At 35.4% G+C, this 22,970-nt stretch overlaps 2 protein-coding genes across 2 annotated transcripts; both read left to right on the forward strand.

Annotated features, from left to right (window-relative positions):
• LOC120535133 (extracellular calcium-sensing receptor-like) lies at positions 1-11,634 on the forward strand. Its single transcript, XM_039762785.1, has 6 exons — positions 1-200; positions 541-832; positions 1,273-2,088; positions 3,147-3,368; positions 7,341-7,464; positions 10,739-11,634. The coding sequence occupies exons 1-6, from the start codon at positions 1-3 to the stop codon at positions 11,632-11,634; spliced, it is 2,550 nt and encodes an 849-aa protein (XP_039618719.1).
• Positions 11,635-16,228: 4,594 nt separating this feature from the next.
• Positions 16,229-21,200, forward strand: LOC120535200 (extracellular calcium-sensing receptor-like). Its single transcript, XM_039762914.1, has 7 exons — positions 16,229-16,302; positions 17,189-17,344; positions 17,510-17,801; positions 18,792-19,589; positions 19,665-19,892; positions 19,979-20,102; positions 20,287-21,200. Exons 1-7 carry the CDS (start codon positions 16,229-16,231, stop codon positions 21,198-21,200), a joined length of 2,586 nt encoding a protein of 861 aa, XP_039618848.1.
• Positions 21,201-22,970: the final 1,770 nt, after the last annotated feature.

The raw sequence follows: 22,970 nt of genomic DNA on the forward strand, positions 1-22,970 counted from the left end.
ATGCTGCTGTTAAAAGCTATATTCTTTGCTTCATTTGCAAGAGCAGAAAATGATGTCTGTAAGTTGTGGCAAGCAAAAGACCCGGCTTTGTATAGTAAAGATGGCGATATAATCATTGGGGGAATCTTCTCTTTTCATAGAAATTTTCAGGTGAAGACCCCAAGATTCACAACTATGCCAGAAGCTTTAAAATGTGAAAAGTAAGCAAGATTCTTTCTAAATGTTAAACCTAATTTCAAGTACCAAATGATTACTAGTTATCAATTAAGAATGTGTTTGTGGATGTATTTTTGAAGATATGATTAAATGTAAAATAGTTTGCATGCCAAACAGAAGAAGGTTTATTTTGACAGTTTATTTAACTTTTCATTACCATTAAGTGTTTTTAAATATTAGCAGTAAAAAATAAATATTTATAGTTAGTATCAATTAATAGATGTTGGTGTTTCTAATTCTAATGCCTAATTTATACATATTTTGGGTTTAACTGACAGTATAAAACCTCAATGATAAATTGAATTATCTGTACTTTATTCTCAGCATAAATTACAGAGAATTTCGACTTGTACAAACTATGATCTTTGCCATAGAAGAAATAAATCGGAATTCTGAAAGGTTCAGTGGTATTACACTGGGATACAGGATCTATGATGCATGTGGTTCCATAACACAGTCTATAAAATCAGCAATGCTTTTACTGAATTTACAGGATGAAATCATTACAGAGCAAAATTGTGTGAAGCCCTCATCGGTGATAGCAATTATTGGACATTCTGAATCATCATTAACAATTGGAATTGTAGTAACAATTGGACAATTTCACGTACCACTGGTGAGAATATATTTCTCATGTAACAAATTTGTAAACAAGTTACCAAAAATCACAATCTATGTAAATATGATCTATATATGCAAAAATGTACTTCAGTTTCTTTCAGTTTGTATTTTAACAAGTATTGGAATATGTAGGAAATGATTGTTGAGTTTATATAATTATTAGCATAATCCAACGTTTTGTATGAAAAACAAATTATTACATTGTCCTCTGAAACAGGGCATAATTTTTCTTTCTGCTGTTACGACAGATTGCCAGTTATTAATGTCATGAAATGTCACATTTGTTTCTTTAATATAAGAGTATTTCATTTCTGCTTGCTTATGGCTATATAAAGCATTGCTTATTATTTTGATTTTAATTTTATTTTACAGACAAAAACATTTAGCATATTCCAGAATTACAAAAACAGAGCTTTCACTTTTTCTTCTCTACAGATTAGTCATTCTTCAGGTTGTGAATGTCTTAGTAATAAGAAGGAGTTCCCAACATTTTTCAGAACAATTCCTAGTAATTATTATCAAAGTATGGCACTAGCAGAGCTTTTGAAATACTTTGGATGGTCTTGGGTTGGAACAATCCAAAGCGACAATGATTACGGAAATTATGGAATGGCAACATTTTTACAAGCTGCACAAAGGGATGGCATGTGCATCGAGTACTCTGTATCTATTCACAGAACATATCCAAGAGCAAAATTTCTTGAAACTGTGAAAGTTATCAAAGCATCCTCTTCAAAGGTTATTGTGGTGTTTGCAACATTTGTGGATTTTGAATTTCTCGTCAAAGAATTGCTGCTCCAGAATGTGACTGGCATACAATGGGTGGGCAGTGAATCTTGGATCACTGCTAAGAACTTTGCTGGAGATAAAGGCAACGAGATGTTAAGAGGTGCAATTGGGTTAGCAACCAGCAATTCTTTAATAGCAGGACTGAATGAATTTTTACTTAGTCTCCAACCTTCTGATGACACAAAAAATTCTTTTTTTAAAGCATTCTGGGAGGATGTCTTTAATTGTACATTAATAAATAAAACTGGGACAATAAATAAAACTGTTTGCACAGGTTCAGAAAATCTGAGAGAAGTGAATAATCAGTTCACTGATGTAACTGATATGAGGATTCCAAATAATGTGTACAAAGCTGTTTATGCAATTGCCTACGCCATACAAAACCTTGTCATGTGCAAAAACACAGAGGAGCAGTATTTAAACAAAACATGTCAAAAAAGCAAAATAATACAGCCTTGGCAGGTAATGAGTTGTAAGATTAAAAGAAAAAAAAGAATGAATAGGACTAATGCGATTTATCTGTTATTTAGAATAAGCAAAAATGTTCCTTTGTACTTTTTTTCTTACATTGAAAACATTTGTTTTTATATTGTCTCTCGATTCTTACTGACTTTTTCTTGATGGAGTCTTACTACACACTAAATTCTAAACTGAATTCTGATTCATAATATGTGTTGTTTGTTTGTTTGCCTTGATTGCTTCCTATCAAGTACAGTATGGTGCATAGGAAGGGAATGTACAAATTGATCATAAACTCTTCACTACATCCTGAGAGCAGTAATAACCAACAATTTCTGATGTACTTGTATAAGGATCCCTGATTTTGTCTGGGCAAGAATGTATGGGAAATGAAATAGTCAGGCACAAGAGCCAGTAAAGATTGTTACTAGATGCACATGTAAAGAGATGTGATCTCCATCAGATCTTCATCTTAAAACTAGATATGCAGAAAGTGTGCTTCTCCTTTACATATAGGATTTTTGAGGTTTTAAGAATCTATAACTCATTCTGGGTTATAGATCATCTCAGGTTACTTACTAAGTAAAGCATTACCTATGTGAGTTTGTTAATTATTTTATTTTTACCATTCATGTTTCTCAATTTGAACTTCTGAAACATTTCTCAGATTCTTGTTTTTTAGTTAACTGGTACACCATTACTTTCTTGTGATCCTGGTATAAAACAGTTAATTTACTGAAACAGTAAGAATAACACATTTAACACACGTGAGAGAACATTAATTTGTCTGATTAACTAAAACATAATGTAGACATTTGTAAAAGTTCTCATTGGCATCTTTTTCAACAAGTGTAAACTCTGATAACCATTTGCATGAAGAGGTTCCTCTTGCTACTACCTAGAATTCAATGTTTGCCCTTAATTTGCATCACTTTAGGCAAGCACTTAAGTAAAAGAATTGAGCTTGATTAACTTAAGATCATGCAAAACTTTGACAAAGTTCTCAGCAATTTTATAAATTAATTTTGATTTAAATACTTTTACTTTATTATTTCTTACAGCTTCTTCCATATCTGAAAACGGTGAATTTCACATTTAAAAATGGAGAAAATGTGCACCTTGAGGAAGATGCTAATGTGCAATATGAAGTGATAAACTGGCAGCTTACTTCTGAAGGCATGACAGAATTCATTACAGTGGGCTATTATGATACATCCCTTCTAGTAAATCAGCGGTTTACAATGAAAAACATCAGAATTATTTACACAGGCAATCAAACTCAGGTGAGTGCTTTAACAGACATGATTTCTTGTAGACAAAAACTGCACCCCTATTTAAAATTCCTCCATTTATTGTCTGAGCTCATGGTCAAAATTACATGGCAGCCAGACCCGATTCCTATAGCATCCCATAACAGGCTCATGTAGCGCTATCATTTAACCCAGGGCACACTTCTTTGGAATGAAGGAGCATCTAGAGATCTGGGCATCTCTAGAAATGACTAGAGCATGGGTTTCATTCACTGTTTACTTCTCTCTCTGGCTGTATCTGGTTTTAACCTCTTTGACATCTGTGGAACACTATGCCTCTGGGAATATACAATTGACCTTACCTTCATGTTGTGTGGTGGGATGCTCTAACTGCACTTAATGTCTTATTGAGTCCCGGCTGTTTCAGGACATAAAACTAACCTTGCCCAAACATGTCCTTTACTTTTTTCAGATTGGAATCTAATTAAAATTTAAATAGTACCTTGTTCAGGTTTGTATTATGCTCCTCTAATATCTTTCAATTTGCTATAAATATTGTTTCACTCTATTAGTGTCTGAAACATTTTATACAAAATAAATGAGCAACACATTGGTTCACTAGTTAGTGCTACTTCCTCACAGCTACATATTCATAATTTTTAATCTTAGCATTGTCTGGAGTATATGAATAAAGCTCAGTTCTTCTTTTTCTTAAATATTAAATTTACTGTCATCTCAGTGATATAATTTTATCACCAATTTGATAGATTATTATGTCACAGGTGAATTTGTGTGTATGAGCATTGTCATTTTCTGCTTTTGTTTCTATATGCATAGCTGTTTGCTGTATCCTGTGTGAATGCTAGGCATGTAAGACACGTGTCCATAACTCATGACATCATGGTGGCTATGTTATGAATGACGGCCACCTGCTGAAGAAAGTCTGAACTTTGTTGCAAAATAAAAAATGATTCTACTGTTTAGAATGTTTTGGTTCTGTTTTAGCAATATTGACTTTAGCACTTTCCAGTAAATTTGATGAATGATTTATTGATCAAGGCCTTGTTCACACGGGCGTTAAGTTTTTGGATAAACGAACTTGCTCTGATCGTCCTAGACGTTTATGTTGCATTTTGTGGTGGCGATCGATTGACTTCTACACCGGCGTTCGTTTGTCCCTGTCTAACGCCAGCCTGCAGCCCAAATTGTAGTTTGTGTGTTAACCAGTGGAGGCAGTGTCGGGAACTGGATATGAAAGCCCTTGTCGTTTTATTTGAGGTGCCTCCTTTCAATATGGATCATTTTGCTATGTTAGATATTAATCTTCTTGTTTTAAAAATACTCGTAATACGGCGACGTAGGGAGAGAAAAAATTGCCGCCGCTACTGGGTTCATCCTCTGACTGCACAACGTCGGATTAAAGGAAGTTTTTTCGTGCTTTATGAAGAAATGCGAAAATTTCCGCGCAAGTTTTTTAATTACTGTTTAAGTACTGTTTAATTTCGGTTTCCACTTTTGATTGTCTGCTGCAGCTGGTGCAATGCCACATTGCACGCCGATCAACCAATATGCGACTTGGTGTTCGCCCCGAAGAGAGACTACTTGTCACTTTGAGGTAAGGAAACAGTAGTCGAGTGTGCGCTTACACCGGTGTTATGCACTGAAATGCCCCCGCCATGAATTGCCCCCCTACATAATCGTTATCAAATATTATATTAGAACATCAATTAATAGGTTTATGGTTTACAAATTACATGAGACAATAAAATAAAATAAGCAATATGAAAATATATATGTTGTATATGAAAACATAAAAATATCCGGTCCTCTGAAGCGTAAAATAAACGCGCAGAAAACGAACTAGAAGCGGTTTCCTTGCGTTCGTTGGGTTTTGAACGCCAATAAAAAGCTGCATGCAACGTTTTTTTGATGCCGTATAAATGTGCTGCCGGACAAACGCACGTTACCAAAGCCTGTGTGAACACTCTCATTGACTCCTACATGTAGAAAACACTCGCCGCTTGATCTGCGCTCACCGGACGCTACGAACGGAAAAAAAACGCTCGATTTTAACGCCCGTGTGAACAACGGCCTTAGTTTGGTCACATATGATTTAATATATGTGTCATCACTATGAATCTCTGCCACTCAATTTAAAGTTTGTTTTTCCTTTCTTTATTCTTTACAAACAAACTTATTAACTGAACTGACATTTGACTTTCAAAACACTGCATAGATGTTTATTTGTCTCCAAGGGGTGTAGTGAGAAGAAATTTTATTGGTTAACTAAAAATATGCAAGCTTTCAAGGCAACTCAGGCTCTTTAAATAAATAAATACACATATAGATAGGTAAATAAATATATATACACACGCCCTATGGTCTGAAAACACCCAAATCACTAAAAAGGAAGAAAATTAAGAAGAAAGAAGTGAGTGCATTGCTGTTGGTATGGTGGAGTTCCAGTAGTGTTTCTTGAGTCACTTGTGCTAAATGGTTCATTGGCTGAAATTCCTCAGCGTTAATGTGTCAGAGAGAGGATGTACAGCTTTGTCCATAATGGCATTCAGTTTTGTTTTAAATCTCTCCTTTGCTGAGATCTCCAGTGGGTCCAGAGTGTGTCTCATAACTAAGCCTGCCCTTTTAATTAGCTTTTTAATTCAGGGGCATTCTGTTAAAGTGATGTTATCAGCCAAACTCACCGCAGCATAGAAAACTGCACAAGCCATCACAGAGTTATAGAAGATGTGAAGGATGTCACACCGCACATTAAAGGAACACGGCCTCCTGAGGAAAAAAGAGCTTGCTCTGCCCCTTCTTATATAGTTCCTCTTTGTTCTTTGAACAGTCCATCCTGTCATTGATGTGGACACTCAAGTACTTGTAGGAATGGACCACTTCAACATCCACACCCTGAACAGTGACCAGACATAGAGGCTGTTTTGTGCAGCGAAAGTCAATAACCAGTTCCTTGGTTTTGCTGATGTTAAGTTTCAGTCAATTCTTTATGCACCAAGAAACAAAGTCCTCCATCTAACTCTTATACTCTGTCTCATCTCCCTTATTAGTAAACCCCACAAGTGCAGAAGCCATCCGTCCATCCATCATTATCCAACCCCCTATATCCTAACTATGAATCACCTGAGAATTTCTACAGGTGATATGTTGTGGTGTTGTATTTATAGTCCTTTAATATGACCTTTAAAGTCATACTGTCACAGTCAGATTTCATGACGTACCTATTACAAGATACATAAATTAATGAGGGAATACATGAAATGTTTTTAAAACGTTATAGTGTAGTTTTCAAAATTCATAAAGGACAAAGTAAAGCCTATAATGGAGGAAAAATATTTATATTAAGAAAGTCTAAAATAATACATAGTACTGCTGTTTTATAGTGTGTGGGCAATGGCTCAGTTGTTTTAGATTTGTTTGTTCCTCCTGTATCTTTGAATTTTGCTTTTTCCAGGGGAGTTGGCATTGAATTGTAGGTACTTATGTGAGTTTGAAGTTAGGTTAGCTACCAGAAAACCCAGAAAGAAAAAAAACTCAAGTTAAAAAAAGGAAATAATTAACAATTATAGCATAATAACAAATAAATAATTTTACTCACAGACTGTGTAGCACCAGGGTTTTGGTCAGTTGTCATGCTGATGAATAACTAGTGACGTGGTCACTAGCAGGAGACCACAGAGTTTGTTCCATGAATATATGTTTAGTCTATGACTATATCCTAAGGGTGCCTTCCCATATGCTAAACACATTTTGGCACAGTGTTCAAAATGGATGCTGAGATCAAGTCAGCCTCTTGAACAGTTTCACTCAGAAATATAGCACTGCTGCCTCAGAGAACCTTATTTGTTTAGCCAACTTGTTCTATGTAAAAACATTTAGCAGGTAAAAGAAAACAATGGAAAGTTAATTTAACTGATTGACACTTAAATGAATTATAAAAAGATAACTAGCTGCTATTTGTTTTTTGTTTTTTTTTAAATTATCAAGGTTCCTACATCCATTTGCAGTGATGACTGTCCTCCTGGCACACGAAAGGCAGTTCAGAAAGGAAAACCAGTTTGCTGCTTTGATTGTATAAAATGTGCTGAAGGGGAAATAAGTAAACATATAAGTAAGTCAAGCCATGAAATATTTTTGCTTTTAAAAATATAATATATAATATTAGATTGGCAAATCTGTAGGTGATGGCACCATTCCTTATAACTCTTTTAGCATCCTTGACATTTGAGGAATGTGGTAGTCCTTTATAAGTTAAAAGTTGAATTTAAAAAAGTTAAAAATGAAAATACAAGAATGTGGCCTAAGAAAGTTATAATTTTTCATAAACTATGCTAACTCATATTAATAGCAAAAAGATGGGACTACTCTGAAAAAAAATCCTGTTTTTTAGTTAGAATTTGCATAGTTACGTATGTCACTGCAGCCATTCTGTTTCCTCAGACATTCTTGCCATGGTACCTTCTGGTGCATGAGCCTTTTTCTAAATTCTTTCTCAACCCATTACAAAAGAACAACCACATTGATACCTCTGAAATCCTACTTCAACCAAGGCTATCTCACCCTGCTGAAGCATCTGTTTATTCCCAGGTTAATAGATGGTCTTGAGGATTTCTGCAGTTCTAAAATGATGTATTTTGGATATTCAATCTAGGTTTAGTCTGTGGTGGGCTGGCACCCTGCCTGGGGTTTGTTTCCTGCCTTGCACCCTGTGTTGGCTGGGATTGGCTCCAGCAGACATCCATGATCCTGTAGTTAGGATATAGCGGGTTGGACAATGGATGGATGGAATCTAGGTTTAGTATTTACTTTGCTGTCAGCCAATGTTGTCTCCTACTGTTAATGTCTATAAATGTTCCTTTTGTGTTTGAGTAAATCATTGTCCGTGGGAACTATACATATCTTGAAAGTTCCACTTTCAGCTAAGAAACTTTCCATTGTGCTCTTCCTGCCATGCTTCCCTTTTAAAAGGTTCATGCATAACCACTGTATTAAGCATTGGTTTTTGATTATTCTTGCTTTGTAAGTACTCTTTTATCAGAGCAGACAATTTAGTCATGTTTTCCTTCAGGCATATTGCTGATGATGGTAATTTTCATTTTTTATTTGCTTGAGAAGCATCTTTGCACTCCTCTTTAAGTAAACACAATGACCCATAGAATTGTCTGCCAAACAGTAACTTAATGGATTGAGGCCCATTAAGGTTGGGGAAGATTCTTTCAAAACAAATATAAGATGTAGAAAAAACATGGCCCTGACTTTATGCTTATCACTTATACAATGTAGCTTCAATATCTTCTTAAATCTCTCAGTTAACTCATTGTTTTTTTGATGGTAGATAGATATACTTAATTTCCTTAAGAAAAGTTCTTTTCACAATTCTTTTCTATCATTAAAGAAAAAGGGGTACCCATGTCATGAAGAATTTTAATGCTAGTAAAATCATGAGTTATCAATATTGCCACACTGCCAGACTGTGAGAGTGTTTAAAAATGACTGCATGATCAAAAGAGGACATTTGCATGGATTCTTAAGGGAGTGAGGTGCTTTTCTCAATAGTGGGTTCTGAGGTCCATGAAACGCTTTAGACCGTACAGGTGAGGTATTGTGTTCTGCAATGCTTGGTTGTTTCAAGTGAACCAAATTAGCTCTTGTGATCACACTATATATATATATATATATATATATATATATATATATATATATATATATATATATATATATATATATATATATATATATATATCAACCACAACCTTGGAACAAAATACCTAATATTGTGTAGGTTCCTTCTTGTGTGGCCAAAACAGCTGTGGCCCATCAAGGCATGAACTCCAAAAGACTTCTGAAGGTGTTCTGTGGTATCTGGCATCAAAATATTAGCAGCAGATTCTTTAAGTCCTGTAAGTTGCAAAATGGGACCTCAATGGAATTAACTTATTTTTCTAGTCTGTCCCACTGATGCTCGATTAGATTGAGATCTGTGGAATTTAGAGAACAAGTCAATGCCTTGAATTTTTGGTCATGTCCTCAAACCATTCTTAAACAATTTTTGCAGTGTGGCAGGGCACATTATCCTGCCGAAACAGGTCAATTGCCATCAGGGAATACTGTTGCCATGAAGGGGTGTAGGTATATTATGTCAAAAGAACATCCATATAAATGCCAGGACCCAAGGTTTCCCAGTGGAACATTACCCAGAGTATCGCACTGCCTCTGTTGGCTTACCTTCTTCCCATAATGCATCTAGTTGACATCACTTCCACAGGTAAACAATGCACTAGCACCTGCCACATGATCTAAATGTAAATGAGATTTATTAGACCAGGCCACCTTCTTGCATTGTTCCATGGTCCAGGTCTGATGCTCATATACCCAATGTAGGCACTTTTGGTGGTGGACATGGGCCTGCATGGGCTCTCTGACCACTCTGTAGCTATGTAGCCCCATATGCAGCAAGCTGTGATGCACTGTCTATTCTGACACCGTTCTCTCAGTTTTTTCAGCTTTCACTCTCCACAGTCATCAATGTGCCTTGAATGCCCATGATCCAGTTGGAAGTTCACCGGTTGTTCTTCCATGGACCACTTTTTTTAGGTACTAACCACTGCATACTGGGAACACCCCTCAAGACCTTCTGTTTTGAAGATACTCTAATCCATTTGTCTAGTCATCACAAGTCACTCATATCTTACGCTTGACAATTTTTCTTGCTTCCAACATATCACCTTCAAGAAATGATTATTCACTTGCTGCCACCCCTTGACAGGTGCCATTGTAACAAGATAGTCAATGTTATTCACATCACCTATAAGTGGTTTTAATGTTGTGGCTCATCGGTGTATTAAGGGTATTTTAAGTCCAAATTGTGACTCTCTAAGATCAGACACATTCTGAAAAGGTACGTTTAAATGTTGATAATTTTATTCAAAAAGAAGACATCTGAAAGTAGTTTCACAGGCAAAGCATCCACTCTATGCCAGACAGAGTGCCCCCAAAAATACAGAAAGGAGAAAGAAAATGGAAACAACTTATTAAGTGCAAAAACAAAAAAAGACTGCAATTTGAAAAAGTAATATAAGAATGAATTATGAAATAGAAGCTATAAGAAGAGTATGCTATGTTAAAATAAGGCCACTCTTAGTTTAAATGATGAGACCAATGGAGCTTCTCTAATATTGATAGGCAAATTGTTCCAGAGTTTGGGTGCTTGACATCTAATGGCTACACCTACCCTGCTTTGATTTATACTAGAAATGCAAGTGTTAAGTAGGCCTTCATTTTGAAATGTCAATATATGTCCAGTAATATAAGCCCTTATATGTTCACTAACTTGCAATTAAGAAATAGATTTATATAATTTTCTTTCATATTTTATTTTTTTACAGATTCAATAGATTGTGTAAAATGTCCACCAGAATTCTGGTCAAATGAAGAAAGGAACACTTGCATCGAAAAGGAAATAGAGTTCTTGTCATTTGTAGAAATTATGGGGATATTCTTAATTACAATTTCTTTGGCCGGGGCAACTCTGAGTATAACAATTGCTTTTATTTTCTTTAATCATAGAGACACACCGGTTGTCAAAGCAAACAACTCAGAGCTAAGCTTCCTGCTTTTATTTTCTTTAACCCTGTGCTTTCTTTGTTCTCTCACTTTCATTGGCCAGCCCTCAGAATGGTCCTGCATCATGCGTCACACAACCTTTGGAGTTACATTTGTGTTATGCATCTCTTGTGTTCTCGGCAAAACAATAGTTGTGCTAATGGCATTTAGGGCTACGCTACCTGGTAATAATATCATGAAATGGTTTGGGCCCATCCAGCAGAGGTTAAGCGTTTGTAGCCTAACTCTAATACAGATCTTTATATGCATTATGTGGCTCATACTGTCGCCTCCTTTTCCTAACAAAAACACAAGTGCTTACAAAGAAAAAATTATTTTGGAATGTAATATGGGATCAACTATTGCATTTTATTCTGTAATTGGGTATTTTGGAATGCTTTCTCTTTTGTGCTTTTTACTTGCTTTTTTGGCGCGTAAGCTCCCAGATAATTTTAATGAAGCAAAATTCATCACTTTCAGCATGTTAATATTCTGCGCAGTATGGATCACATTTATTCCTGCTTATATTAGTTCACTTGGAAAATATACAGTAGCAGTTGAAATATTTGCTATATTAGCCTCTAGTTTTGGTTTACTATTCTGTATTTTTGCACCAAAGTGCTATATAATATTATTAAAACCTGAGAAGAACACAAGAAAACATGTAATGGGAAAATGATATGAAATATACAAGCATACTTATATGTTGATAGTTATTAAAATGCAAATAAAAGTTTTGAACAGAAGGATAGAGTTTCATCTTTTTGCTACTACTTTACATCTATTCACATTGACACACAACATCATCGTCTCTATGTTTTCTTTTATACTGATAAAAATGTACTTTAAGCAGATGTATCATACAACAGCTACCATTACAATATAATGAAAGCACAAAATTTCATTTTTTCCTGGAAGTAGATTTGTCTAAGGATTACATTTTCAAGCTGACACTGAGCAGCACAATAAGACTTTGTTCCTATTTTAAGATGTGTTTCACCATTCACATACCCAGGAGGCATTTTTTACTGATGTTTGCAGTGCTCTCAATAATCACAGTTTATTTCATTCACCTTAGTGAAGTAATGGGGGAAAAGGCTGCAAGATGTCCACATCTATCTACATCAACAGAATTGAGAGCAAGTTACTAACCCAACTTAAAAGCACCAATATAATCTCTTTACAAACACAAGAAATATTCATATACAGGTAAACATAAGGTAGAAGTCACTGTGAAGGGACACCCAGACTGTTTCATGACTACTGGCAATTTAGCATTTTTCTGGATAGAAGATGTCCTGACAGACAGTTCATTAGCAGCACCGATGCTTGTATCTATGCCAATGAAATTGGGCTGCCACTGCCAAGCTAAATGATAGAGGGCAGCTGAATTATTACTAGACAGGGCTGTCTAACTTTCTATTTGTGGACAGGGCAGAGACAATAGTAACACTAAAAGAAGGTACATCCAGGATAAAATAAGATGGAAAGATTCAGAACACATTTAATGTATGAAGGAATTCCTCCTGTAACGTAAGGGACAGCAGGGTTGTCACATACGTTTTGCATTGCACTCTGCTCCCTAATGGAGTGGTTAAGTGACATGCAGTTTGTCTGACGCTTTAATATGAGTAACAGAATTCAACATTTCAAGGCCATCTGGGCCATCGAAGGGGAAGATCTAAAAGAACTTCTCACACTGCTGGTGTATGTGAAGCCTTACGAGTTTCATCTCACTCCAGAAAGTAACCCAAGAACATACACTGAAATAATCCCTGTCCTTAGCTCAAAAGTCCCTTCTAGCTAGTATAGAGTTGTTCTTGAATGTTGAAGTTTGGAGGTTCATTGATGGCAATACTTGTTGGGAGGAAAAAGTTCAGAGGCAGTGTTTAAAAAAGTGTCAACAGAGTACAATTTAGGCACTCCACCTGTTAGACAGGGATGCAAAAACTATTTTGCTAGCCACAGAGAGGCAGTATGTTATTTTCCTTTGTTTCTGTTCACTTTGTTATTGCCTGTGTTGTTCTCTTCCCTTCAGTGGAATGAATGAAGTGTTCTACTGGAAAGTTATTTTAGAGGGTGCCGGAGATATTAGAGATATTAATGAATTGAACATGGAATAACTTACACCCCCTTTCTATAACAATTCATAAGGTTTGTTCATAGGTTCGTGGAATCCAACAAATTCCTATTGACAATGCATAGTAGAAAAATAATAAGATTTAGATTTTTTTTCATTAGAACATGGGCTCCTACTGTACAATGCAAAGTTAAAAAAAGCTGCTGTAAATGTTCCAGTTTTAACAAATAGTAAAAGTAATGATTTATATTATTTTAGCGATGTATTTGTAATATTCCTAAAAGTCTTTTTTGAAAATTAACATGAAGATGACATAAAATAAGATTGATGTAAAGATTTTAAACAAAAATTGTAAGGATATTGTTTAATGAAGATAATCTCTAAAAACTGTCATCTCAACACCATTTTGGACAATTCTTCTTCTCCATTTTGTAGTTTTTCTGCTATCTACAACAGTATTGTTTATGATAATGATGCATGTTGTCGGTCACATGGTTTGTAAATTGATCGTGTCACCCTGTTTAAGATTGCAGCATGCTGTGTTACTGTAATTTATCTGTACAATCAATTCTAAACAACACAAAGAAATTTTGTGTTTTTTAGGGAAAATAGTTTTAGGACCTTTGCTTCAAATATTTTGACTACAGTTTTCGGTTTAGTGTTTTGATTTTGGCATTTGGCTTGGTTACTTTTTGAGGTATTTTTGTTTCCAACCTGCTTAAAAATAATGTACATGCATGAACTGTTCTCCTCCATTTACTGGAAAATTCCTTTCATTTTTCTATGAATAATAACTCCTGTGATCTTTGTCTTCTTTAAAGAGGTGATAACACAGAGTTGCTCCTGGAAAACAGAAGCTACAGTGAATTAAAAGAAATGTCAACTTTGAACTTTGAATGTGTTCTGGGTGTTCGTTTCTTACAAACAAAGCAAATTCATGGTATAATTCAGTGGGTTTTAATCTGCATTTGGTGTTTTAGTTGATAAAGACACAGTTATATAAATAAATACCCTTTTATGATCTGTTTAAAATCATACAATAGTCACTTTTCTTTTCAGGAATCAATACATCAAAAATGTATAATGCAGTAGCCATTTGATTAGCTGTTAATCACCTAAAAATGGGTTCTATTAAAGTTTATAACTAAGAAAGAAAGGGAGAAAAACAATATAACAGACAGGTATTCAAATAAAGATGGTCAAATTAACCTGCTGTCATTGCTCAGTACTAGTTCTGTGTGCTGGTTAATAATCAGATGTTTGTAAAAAAATAGTATTTTGAAAAAAAAAATTGTACAGCACATCAGTAGTAACTAATATCAAAAAAACAGCCATTCGCATTTGTTTAATCTTTTAATATTTTGCTAAATGTCTTAGTATTGTACAATTAAAGAGAGAACCATTCATTAATTTATGTGTGCTTTTCAATTCCTTCATCACATACAAGGCAATAACAAACTCTTGAAGTAAGACCTCTTGAGCAAGGGGCATACTACCAACATATATAAAGTCAACTAGTTTATATTTATTAACAAACGTGGCAGTGTGGCTTGAAATTTGGGTGAAAAAGTTTAATTTTCGTCACAGAAGTGCTGGTATGATAAGTTGTTAGCACTATGCTGCCCAAGCTTAATTACTACAAACCAAAATGGGAGTCAGGATTTGGGAATAGCTTTCAGATTATGAAAATGCTAGAAATGCAAACCATTGGTTGTAAATATCTTCCAAGGCTAAATTAGAGAGGTCCTCTACAACATATTTCAGATGGATGTGTTACCACCTTAACATACGGCTGGAGGGATGTTCCCAGTTGTTCATAACAGCCTCCCATACCCACTCTTACTGGAGACTCAGGAAAAACAGTTGTTCATTCATCACCTAATTAGCAGATCAGTTAAGAGGTCATCATAAAGTTCACACGTATGATGTGGCTTTACCAGAAAGCCATAGTTCAGAGTGAAATTTATAGAATCGCTAGAGACTGACCAAAAACAATTTCTTTACCTACCATTGATGAAAATAACCCAAAAACTATTAAATGTTCTTAAAGTTAAAATAATACTTCTAGCTGAAGCAAATACATAAACACTATTAGAACTAAAAACAAAGAAAAATTAGGCAGTTTTTAAAACATTAGGTGGATGAAACTCAAGCATGCAATTTGAAACAGTGACAGACAAGACTATTTACAAGCCACAGTTTAAGGTACCACTAAAAGTCATAAGCACTCCAATGAATTAATTTTTTAGCAACATGATATTAGTACCACTTAATATCACTGTGTCATTGCATTGTGCCAGTGCATTTGGTATAAACAGGGTCACACTTAGTTTTTTATTTAGTAAAATACTGCTCTTTACTTAGCATTGCATACTGCTGTTTTACTTAGCATTGCCTATATGTCTGTAAACCTTTGACCTACGCACTCCTATGAATCACAGTCTGAGTTAATAAGCCATGCTTGTGTGTCACTCTTTGTGTTTTCAATAAATTAATGTATTACTATATCATTAGGAACTGAGAACTGAGGCTTAAAGGCTGTAACACAAAAACCACAGTGTTTCACAATACAGGGTTGTTACGTGTATCACAACATAGACACGTAAGTGCATTTTCAAAACTAATATATACTTCCTTAGAAGGTCTGTTTCAATGGCAGTGTGTGTATAAGTGACTGCTGTCTCATCTAGCTTTTCCTGTGCCTGTAGTGTGAGCAGTACACACAAAAAAACACACAAAGAAATACATGAAAGTCTCAGTTATACAGTGATTGCATACTCGGAATGGCACGTGACTAAATGAACAATTTTACCTCTCCTGTTTTTTTTTTTTTTAGTGAGACTGTTTTTATTAATTCTTAGATTATGTGTGCAACCGGGGTTGATCAATCTCTAACTTGTGTCCCAGTAGCAATCCACGGATCAGCCCTCTTTACCCAAAGCCACCTTGAGGCTTTCTCTGCAGCTTCACTTGCAGATTTAATGGCCCTCTTTTTGGCCACTCCTGTAATGCCTAGCTGCATGAGGACTCTGCAGAGTGAGCGTCCTGGAACTCCTCTGCAGCCAACTTTTATAGCCCATACAGAACCTTCCAACCTCTGTCCCTGCACTCCTCCACCAGCTCCTGGTACTTAGAACATTTCCTCTTGTTAGCTTCCTCAATACGCTCTTCCCAGGGCACTGTCAATTCCAACATGATCAGCTGTTTTGAGGCCTCAGAGGTGATGATCATGTCTGGCCTACGTGATGTTGTCACGGTTTGCTGCGGGTACTTCAGCTGCTTTCCCAAGTCAGTCCACAGTTGCTAGTCAGAAGCTGTATGGAAGAGGCCTGTTATTTCTGCTGCCTTTGCCTGGGATTGCTCTCCTGATTTAACGAAGGCAACTGCCTTCTTTGAGCCGTGGAGGAGTTTGCTTGTATTTGAGGACAATTCAAAGCCTTAATGGAGTTTGCATGTTCTCCCCGTGTCTGCGTGGGTTTCGTCTGGGTGCTCCAGTTTCCTCCGACAGTCCAAAGACATGCAGGTTAGGTGCATTGGCGATTCTAAATTGTTTCCCTAGTGTGTGCTTGGTGTGTGTGTGTGTGTGTGCGCTCTGTGGTGGGCTGCCACCCTGCCCAGGGTTTGTTTCCTGCCTTGCCTTGTGTTGGCTGGGATTGGCTCCAGCAGACCCCCGTGAACCTGTACTTAGGATATAGCGGATTGGATAATGGATAGATAGATGGATAATTGAAATCTTAAATCAGGATTTACAAAGGAAATATATACTGTGCTAGATTAAATAAATGCAAATTAATTTTCATTTTTAAGACAGACTTATTTTATTTAAATAGTTGTGAAGCCCTGGTTATGCTCAATTTGGAATCACTGCCGATTACAACATCAAGGCGAATGGCATTGATTAGAACTTATGTCTCACGAGGAGGAATGTCCTTTCTGATGTCAGGCATGTTTCAACAGAAACATATCCCATGAGGTTGAATGTTCGGGTGAATAGCCAAAATGCATGTGCTTTATTAGCACCATAAAAAAAAGTTTTCAATGATATATAAGCCTAAGCATGAGTGCACACACCCAATATGCTGTATGATTTAGGGACCTATTGTAGTTAAGAAATGTTATTCTTTGTATTTGTTTTTATTGCAATTTTAATAAGGGCTGAAGAGCCTACATGTGAGAGATGGGGACATGCACATTCACCACTTTTTTCAAAAAATGGAGATGTAACTATTGGAGGAATTTTTTCATTTCATTACACATTAGAAAGTAAACTATTGTTTGACATAAAGCCAGACATTCCTAAATGCATTAAGTAAGTACAATTCTAACTAAGATTTAGATATAATTAGATGTATATTTTGTATTGTGAACATTTTTAAATATGACACGAAATGAGGAGACCTTCTAATGCAGAAAGGCAGTTAAATGTTCATTTCTTGGAGTAATGATAGTGCATGCTTCTATTCTTTCTCTACAGTCTAATTCAGAGGTTAGAAGATTTTCAAATTGCAGCCACTATGATGTTTACTATTGAAGAAATTAACAACAGGACAGATATTCTGCCCAATATTTCACTTGGTTACAGGATTTATGATTCTTGTGGTTCTACTCGAACTGCTGTTAAAAGTGCACTTGCACTTACAAGTGATGCAGAAGGAAATTGGACTGAATCTTGCTTGAGGTCTTCTGTTCATGCTATAGTGGGCCATTCAGCATCTTCACCAACCATTGCAATTGCAAGGGCTGTTGGGCCATTTCATATTCCACTGGTAAGACTAACTTACTAGAATAACACATATTTTAAACCTTCTTTTGGATAATTTTAATTTGTTACTGAAGATTAGAACCACAAATGGTTCCATTAGTTAATTATATCGTTTTCTACTTCACTATGTAAAATATAATGCTGTAGCACTCTTGAAAATAAACAAAGAATTTAACTGCGTACTGCATGTTATGGATGTATACATACGTGGGTTAATTAATTACCGCATTAAAGGGAATCAATGGCACTCTCAGAAGAAAGAAAGAGAGAGAAGGAAGACTAGTAGTGGGAAAAGAAGTGAACAAACAGAAAAAGGAAGAAGAAAAGCAACAATGGATGGTGATGAGCAGGTGCAATGAAGTAGTTACAGTAAGAGTATTATGAATATAAGAAGGTGGTATTTTTGATGTTTTAAAGTTGAACACTTCAACTCCAATTAGTAGGCTATAGGAGAGCTAATTGCGGTTTCAGCTTTACAGTGTTTCAAAAATGTTGGCTGCTATGTTTCCAGTTAAATCGCTCAATGCCTTACTCTTAGTAGTTGCAACAAAGCAGTTCATTAATTGTTAAGAACACATATTGAACAAGGAAATTTTTTGTAATCTTGTGATAGATATACTGTACATAAAGTTATAAATAGTAGTTAGCCACAACTAATTATAAAATAAAAAAACCTGACTATGCCCTCACTATTATAAGCTGTGATTGCAAATGTGATTTGGCTTTGTTCAAAGACAAAATTATTTAAAGAAAAACTGTCTGGGTTTTAAAATTGTAAACACAATAATCCTGAAAGGTTGTCTTTAAAAAAACAAATCAAATAAAATGAGCAACATGATGATTTGTAATAATGACATATATATAATATACATCAGATGTCATTACATCATTTAAAGTGACTTAATATGTTTGGTAGGGGTGTTTCATTCTTTTTATCTGAATGCATTACCATAGATTACTTGACAAGTCATTTACTGACTTTTGTTTTACACAGATCAGTTATTCTGCTAGCTGTGAATGTCTCAGCAACAGGCAGGATTTCCCTACCTTTTTTAGGACCATCCCAAGTGATTATTATCAAAGCAGAGCTCTGGCACAATTGGTCAAGCATTTTGGATGGACTTGGGTTGGGACAATCAGAACTGATACTGATTATGGCAACAATGGCATGGCCACATTTCTGTATGTAGCCCAGCAAGAGGGTATATGTGTTGAATACTCAGAATTAATACAATATGGCAGTCCCCGGGAAAAATTTCTGAAAGTTGTGGACGTTATAAAAAGATCAACATCAAAGGTTATTGTGGCATTTACATTTGACTTTGAGTTAAATGTCCTCATTAAAGAACTCTTGCAGCAGAATGTGACTGGCCTCCAGTGGATAGGCTCTGAAGCTTGGATTTCTTCCAGAGCTATTGCCACCAAAGAAAATTTTAGAGTTTTGGGTGGGGCAATTGGATTTGCAGTCCGCAACTCAGTAATTCCCGGTCTGAAAGAATATATACTTAACATACACCCATCATTCTCACCCGGATGGAATGAATTCTGGCAGGATGTGTTCAAGTGCAGCTTGAACTCCCAAGAAAATACAACTTCATGTACACTGTCTGAAAATTTAAGACAAGTAAGCAATGACTACACTAATCTGTCTGTGCTGAGAATCAACTACAATATGTATAAAGCAGTTTATGCCTTAGCACACTCTGTGGACAATTTGTATAAATGCCAAGAAGGTTTAGGGCCTTTCTTCAATAAGTCATGTGCAGATAAAATGAGGATTCAACCATGGCAGGTATGTATCCAGTAGAATTTAAAATGCTAAAAATAAGTGTAGCTTCAGTGTTTTAAAATTTCTACTCACTTTAAGGTTCTACATTACCTGAAAATGGTTAATTTCTCAACTTGGAGTGGGGAAAACATCTACTTTGACAAAAATGGGGATCCAGTAGCACGATATGATTTGGTAAACTGGCAAATAAATAAAGAGGGCCTTGTCCAGTATGTACCTGTGGGGCTATATGATGCATCTTTGCCAAAAGGACATCAGTTTATAATTAACAGTAGCAGCATTATCTGGGCTGGTAATCAAGTGAAGGTGAGAGACAAAAAATATATGACTTGCCTTTCTGGGTACACAATGTTTGTAATTAGAATATTGAAATATTTATTCTGTTCTTAAAGGTGCCAAAATCTGTCTGCAGCGATAGTTGTCCAGCGGGCACTCGAAAAGCTGCACAAAAGGGAAAACCAATCTGCTGTTTTGATTGTGTCTCATGTTCTGAAGGGGAAATAAATAATATTACAGGTAAATAGAAGAAGGAGAAAGTGTGGACAAATTTTAATTTTACCTTAGTATAATATATGAGCTTTCACTGGACAGTATTGTGAAGTTATTAAATATAATGCATACACATGTAAAATGAAGCAAAGGAGGATAAATTTGTAATAATTTAAAAACCTCTGAAATTTGATTTTCTTTTTTTTTGCAGATTCTGTGGACTGTATGAAATGCCCTTTGGACTATAGATCAAACAAAGAAAAAGATGCATGTGTCTTAAAAGATACTGAATTCTTATCATACACAGAAATCATTAGTTTAGTACTAGAGGGCTTTTCTTTTTTTGGAGCAAGTGCAACAACAGCTGTCATGGTTGTTTTCTATAAACACAAGGAGACTCCAATTGTTAAGGCAAACAACTCTGAACTTAGTTTCCTGCTTCTGTTTGCTTTAGCTTTGTGTTTTTTGTGTTCACTGGCATTCATTGGGGAACCCACCGAGTGGTCCTGTATGTTGCGGCACACTGCTTTTGGAATCTCCTTTGTGCTGTGCATCTCTTGTGTTCTGGGGAAAACCATAGTTGTTCTGATGGCGTTTCGAGCAACATTACCTGGTAATAATATTATGAAGTGGTTTGGGCCAGCTCAACAGAGGTTAACTGTTTGCACTTTCACAGCCATACAAGTGCTCATATGCACTCTGTGGCTATCAATATCACCACCTTCCCCTATCAGAAACATGAAATATTTTACAGAAAAAATTATTTTAGAATGTGATATAGGGTCTGGGGTTGCATTTTATGCTGTCTTAGGATATATTGGGTTTCTCTCTGTTCTGTGCTTTGTTCTTGCTTTCCTGGCTCGGAAGCTGCCAGATAACTTTAATGAAGCCAAATTCATCACCTTCAGTATGCTGACATTCTGCGCAGTTTGGGTCACCTTCATCCCAGCTTATATTAGTTCACCTGGGAAATATACAGTAGCTGTAGAAATATTTGCTATTTTAGCGTCAAGCTTTGGGCTCCTTTCTTGTATATTTGTTCCAAAATGCTACATTATTCTGTTTAGGCCAGAAAATAACTCAAAAAAACATTTAATGGGTAAAATGGCTTCAAATTCTCTATGAAAAGTAAATGCTAAATTATAATAGACAGTAAATACTTGCTTCATGGTTCATTAAAATCAAGAGGAACCATCAGCAAATATGGTATAGAAATAACTGAATATATCAAAATTGCACATTTTAAAGTTATTACTTTAGAAATTATAACATTGTATTTAAGTTTAATTTATTATTTTAAAAATAAAAATATATGAAAAATGAAAAAATATGTTATATTGGGCAAAAGCTGTATATTTAGTGTGAAGCCAATTCCTGCTTAAATAATTTTAATGTTAAAACCATTCTCCTTATGTCTTGATGATATTGCATACTTTGACTCAAAAAAACAGTCAAATACAGTTGTTCAGTTTTAGAAATAATTGTTTTAGCTTGTTTGGTCTATTTGGTCCTGTATAGGTAATTATTTTGTATGAATTAGCTATTAAAATATGTAGTGACTTTCAAATGTAAAATTCAAATTGATATTGAAAAATACACTTTATATCAAAAGTCTTCTATACCTCATTCTGATTCTCTGGTGTTTTTACAAATTGTAAAATACTCATTTATAGTTAATTTAATCCTTACTTTTTTCAGCCATGGTGCTAAACTTCAAACTGTAATCATCGGTAATTTAAAGAATGTGCTTCAGATGTCCTTGTGAATACATGCTCAGTTAAGACCAAGAAGGCATCTAAAAACTTTCTGATCACCTGAAACTGATCAGATGACAAAGAAGTACAAATTCCATGGAAAACTGCCTTTTAAAGCTCTGGCTCAAAGTGGCCTCTGTTAGAGTGTTATTTAATAAATCAAATTTGTTTACATTATACACCAATTTCATGTTTATCATGTCATTCAAATTTGTTAGAGACAAATGATCTCACTTCTTGAACCTTACTATAACAAATATAACCCATTATTTGAAATTTTAGTTTAGCACAAAAACAGTTTTAACTGTGAAAATATTACAATATCCAGAAAATATTTCTTCTATGTTATACAGAGCGGCGTATGAAATACTAGCCTCACGCACATAAGGGAGCCCCACCCTGGTTTTAGCAACATCATTTGTAGTCAGATGAAACTAGCAGGAAGCCCCAAGCACATTTTGCTTTGTTTTGTTAGTTTTATTTTATTCTTGCATATCAATCCATATGCAAACTCTGGTGTGAATATACATCCAATTATGTGTGGGCCTTATAGGAAAGTAGAAACAAAGTTCCCCACTTGGCAAAATCTTTAACTGTTAAAACCTCATGGATACGTAAAATCTGTTTAAAAATTTTACAAAAATATTATAAAATAAACATACAGAGCTATTCAGGAGAACTTTTAATATGATTTTAAAGTTTTGCCAAATGCCGACCTAAGAGGTCTCAAGTGTGTGAATCTTTTACTCCATTTTGCCCCTTTAGGCTGAAGATAGTTTCACAAACTACATCCTTTACACACCTCACCTTTTGATTAACTCCCTTAGTGTTAGACCCTTGTGTTACTTGGGGTGTAAAAGAAGAGACAAAAGCATTAGTCATGAGCATCACTTGGGCAAGGACAAATTGCAGCTATGTGACTAGCAAAGTCCTAGTAACAACCTTGACAAAGGCATGTGTATCAGATAAATCTCTATATTATAAAAAAAATCTTGGGATGGAGACTAGGGAGACGAGGCATGATCTTCTCGGAAGACAATTTGATGTCCCGCAAGAGACACTTTAACGTCATGCGAGACAAGGCAGTGAGACAACATTTAAAACAAGTTCATGGACATCTAACCCTAGCAGTAGTTGCAAT

This window comes from Polypterus senegalus, chromosome 1, assembly GCF_016835505.1.
Source record: "Polypterus senegalus isolate Bchr_013 chromosome 1, ASM1683550v1, whole genome shotgun sequence".
NCBI classification, from domain to species: domain Eukaryota; kingdom Metazoa; phylum Chordata; class Cladistia; order Polypteriformes; family Polypteridae; genus Polypterus; species Polypterus senegalus.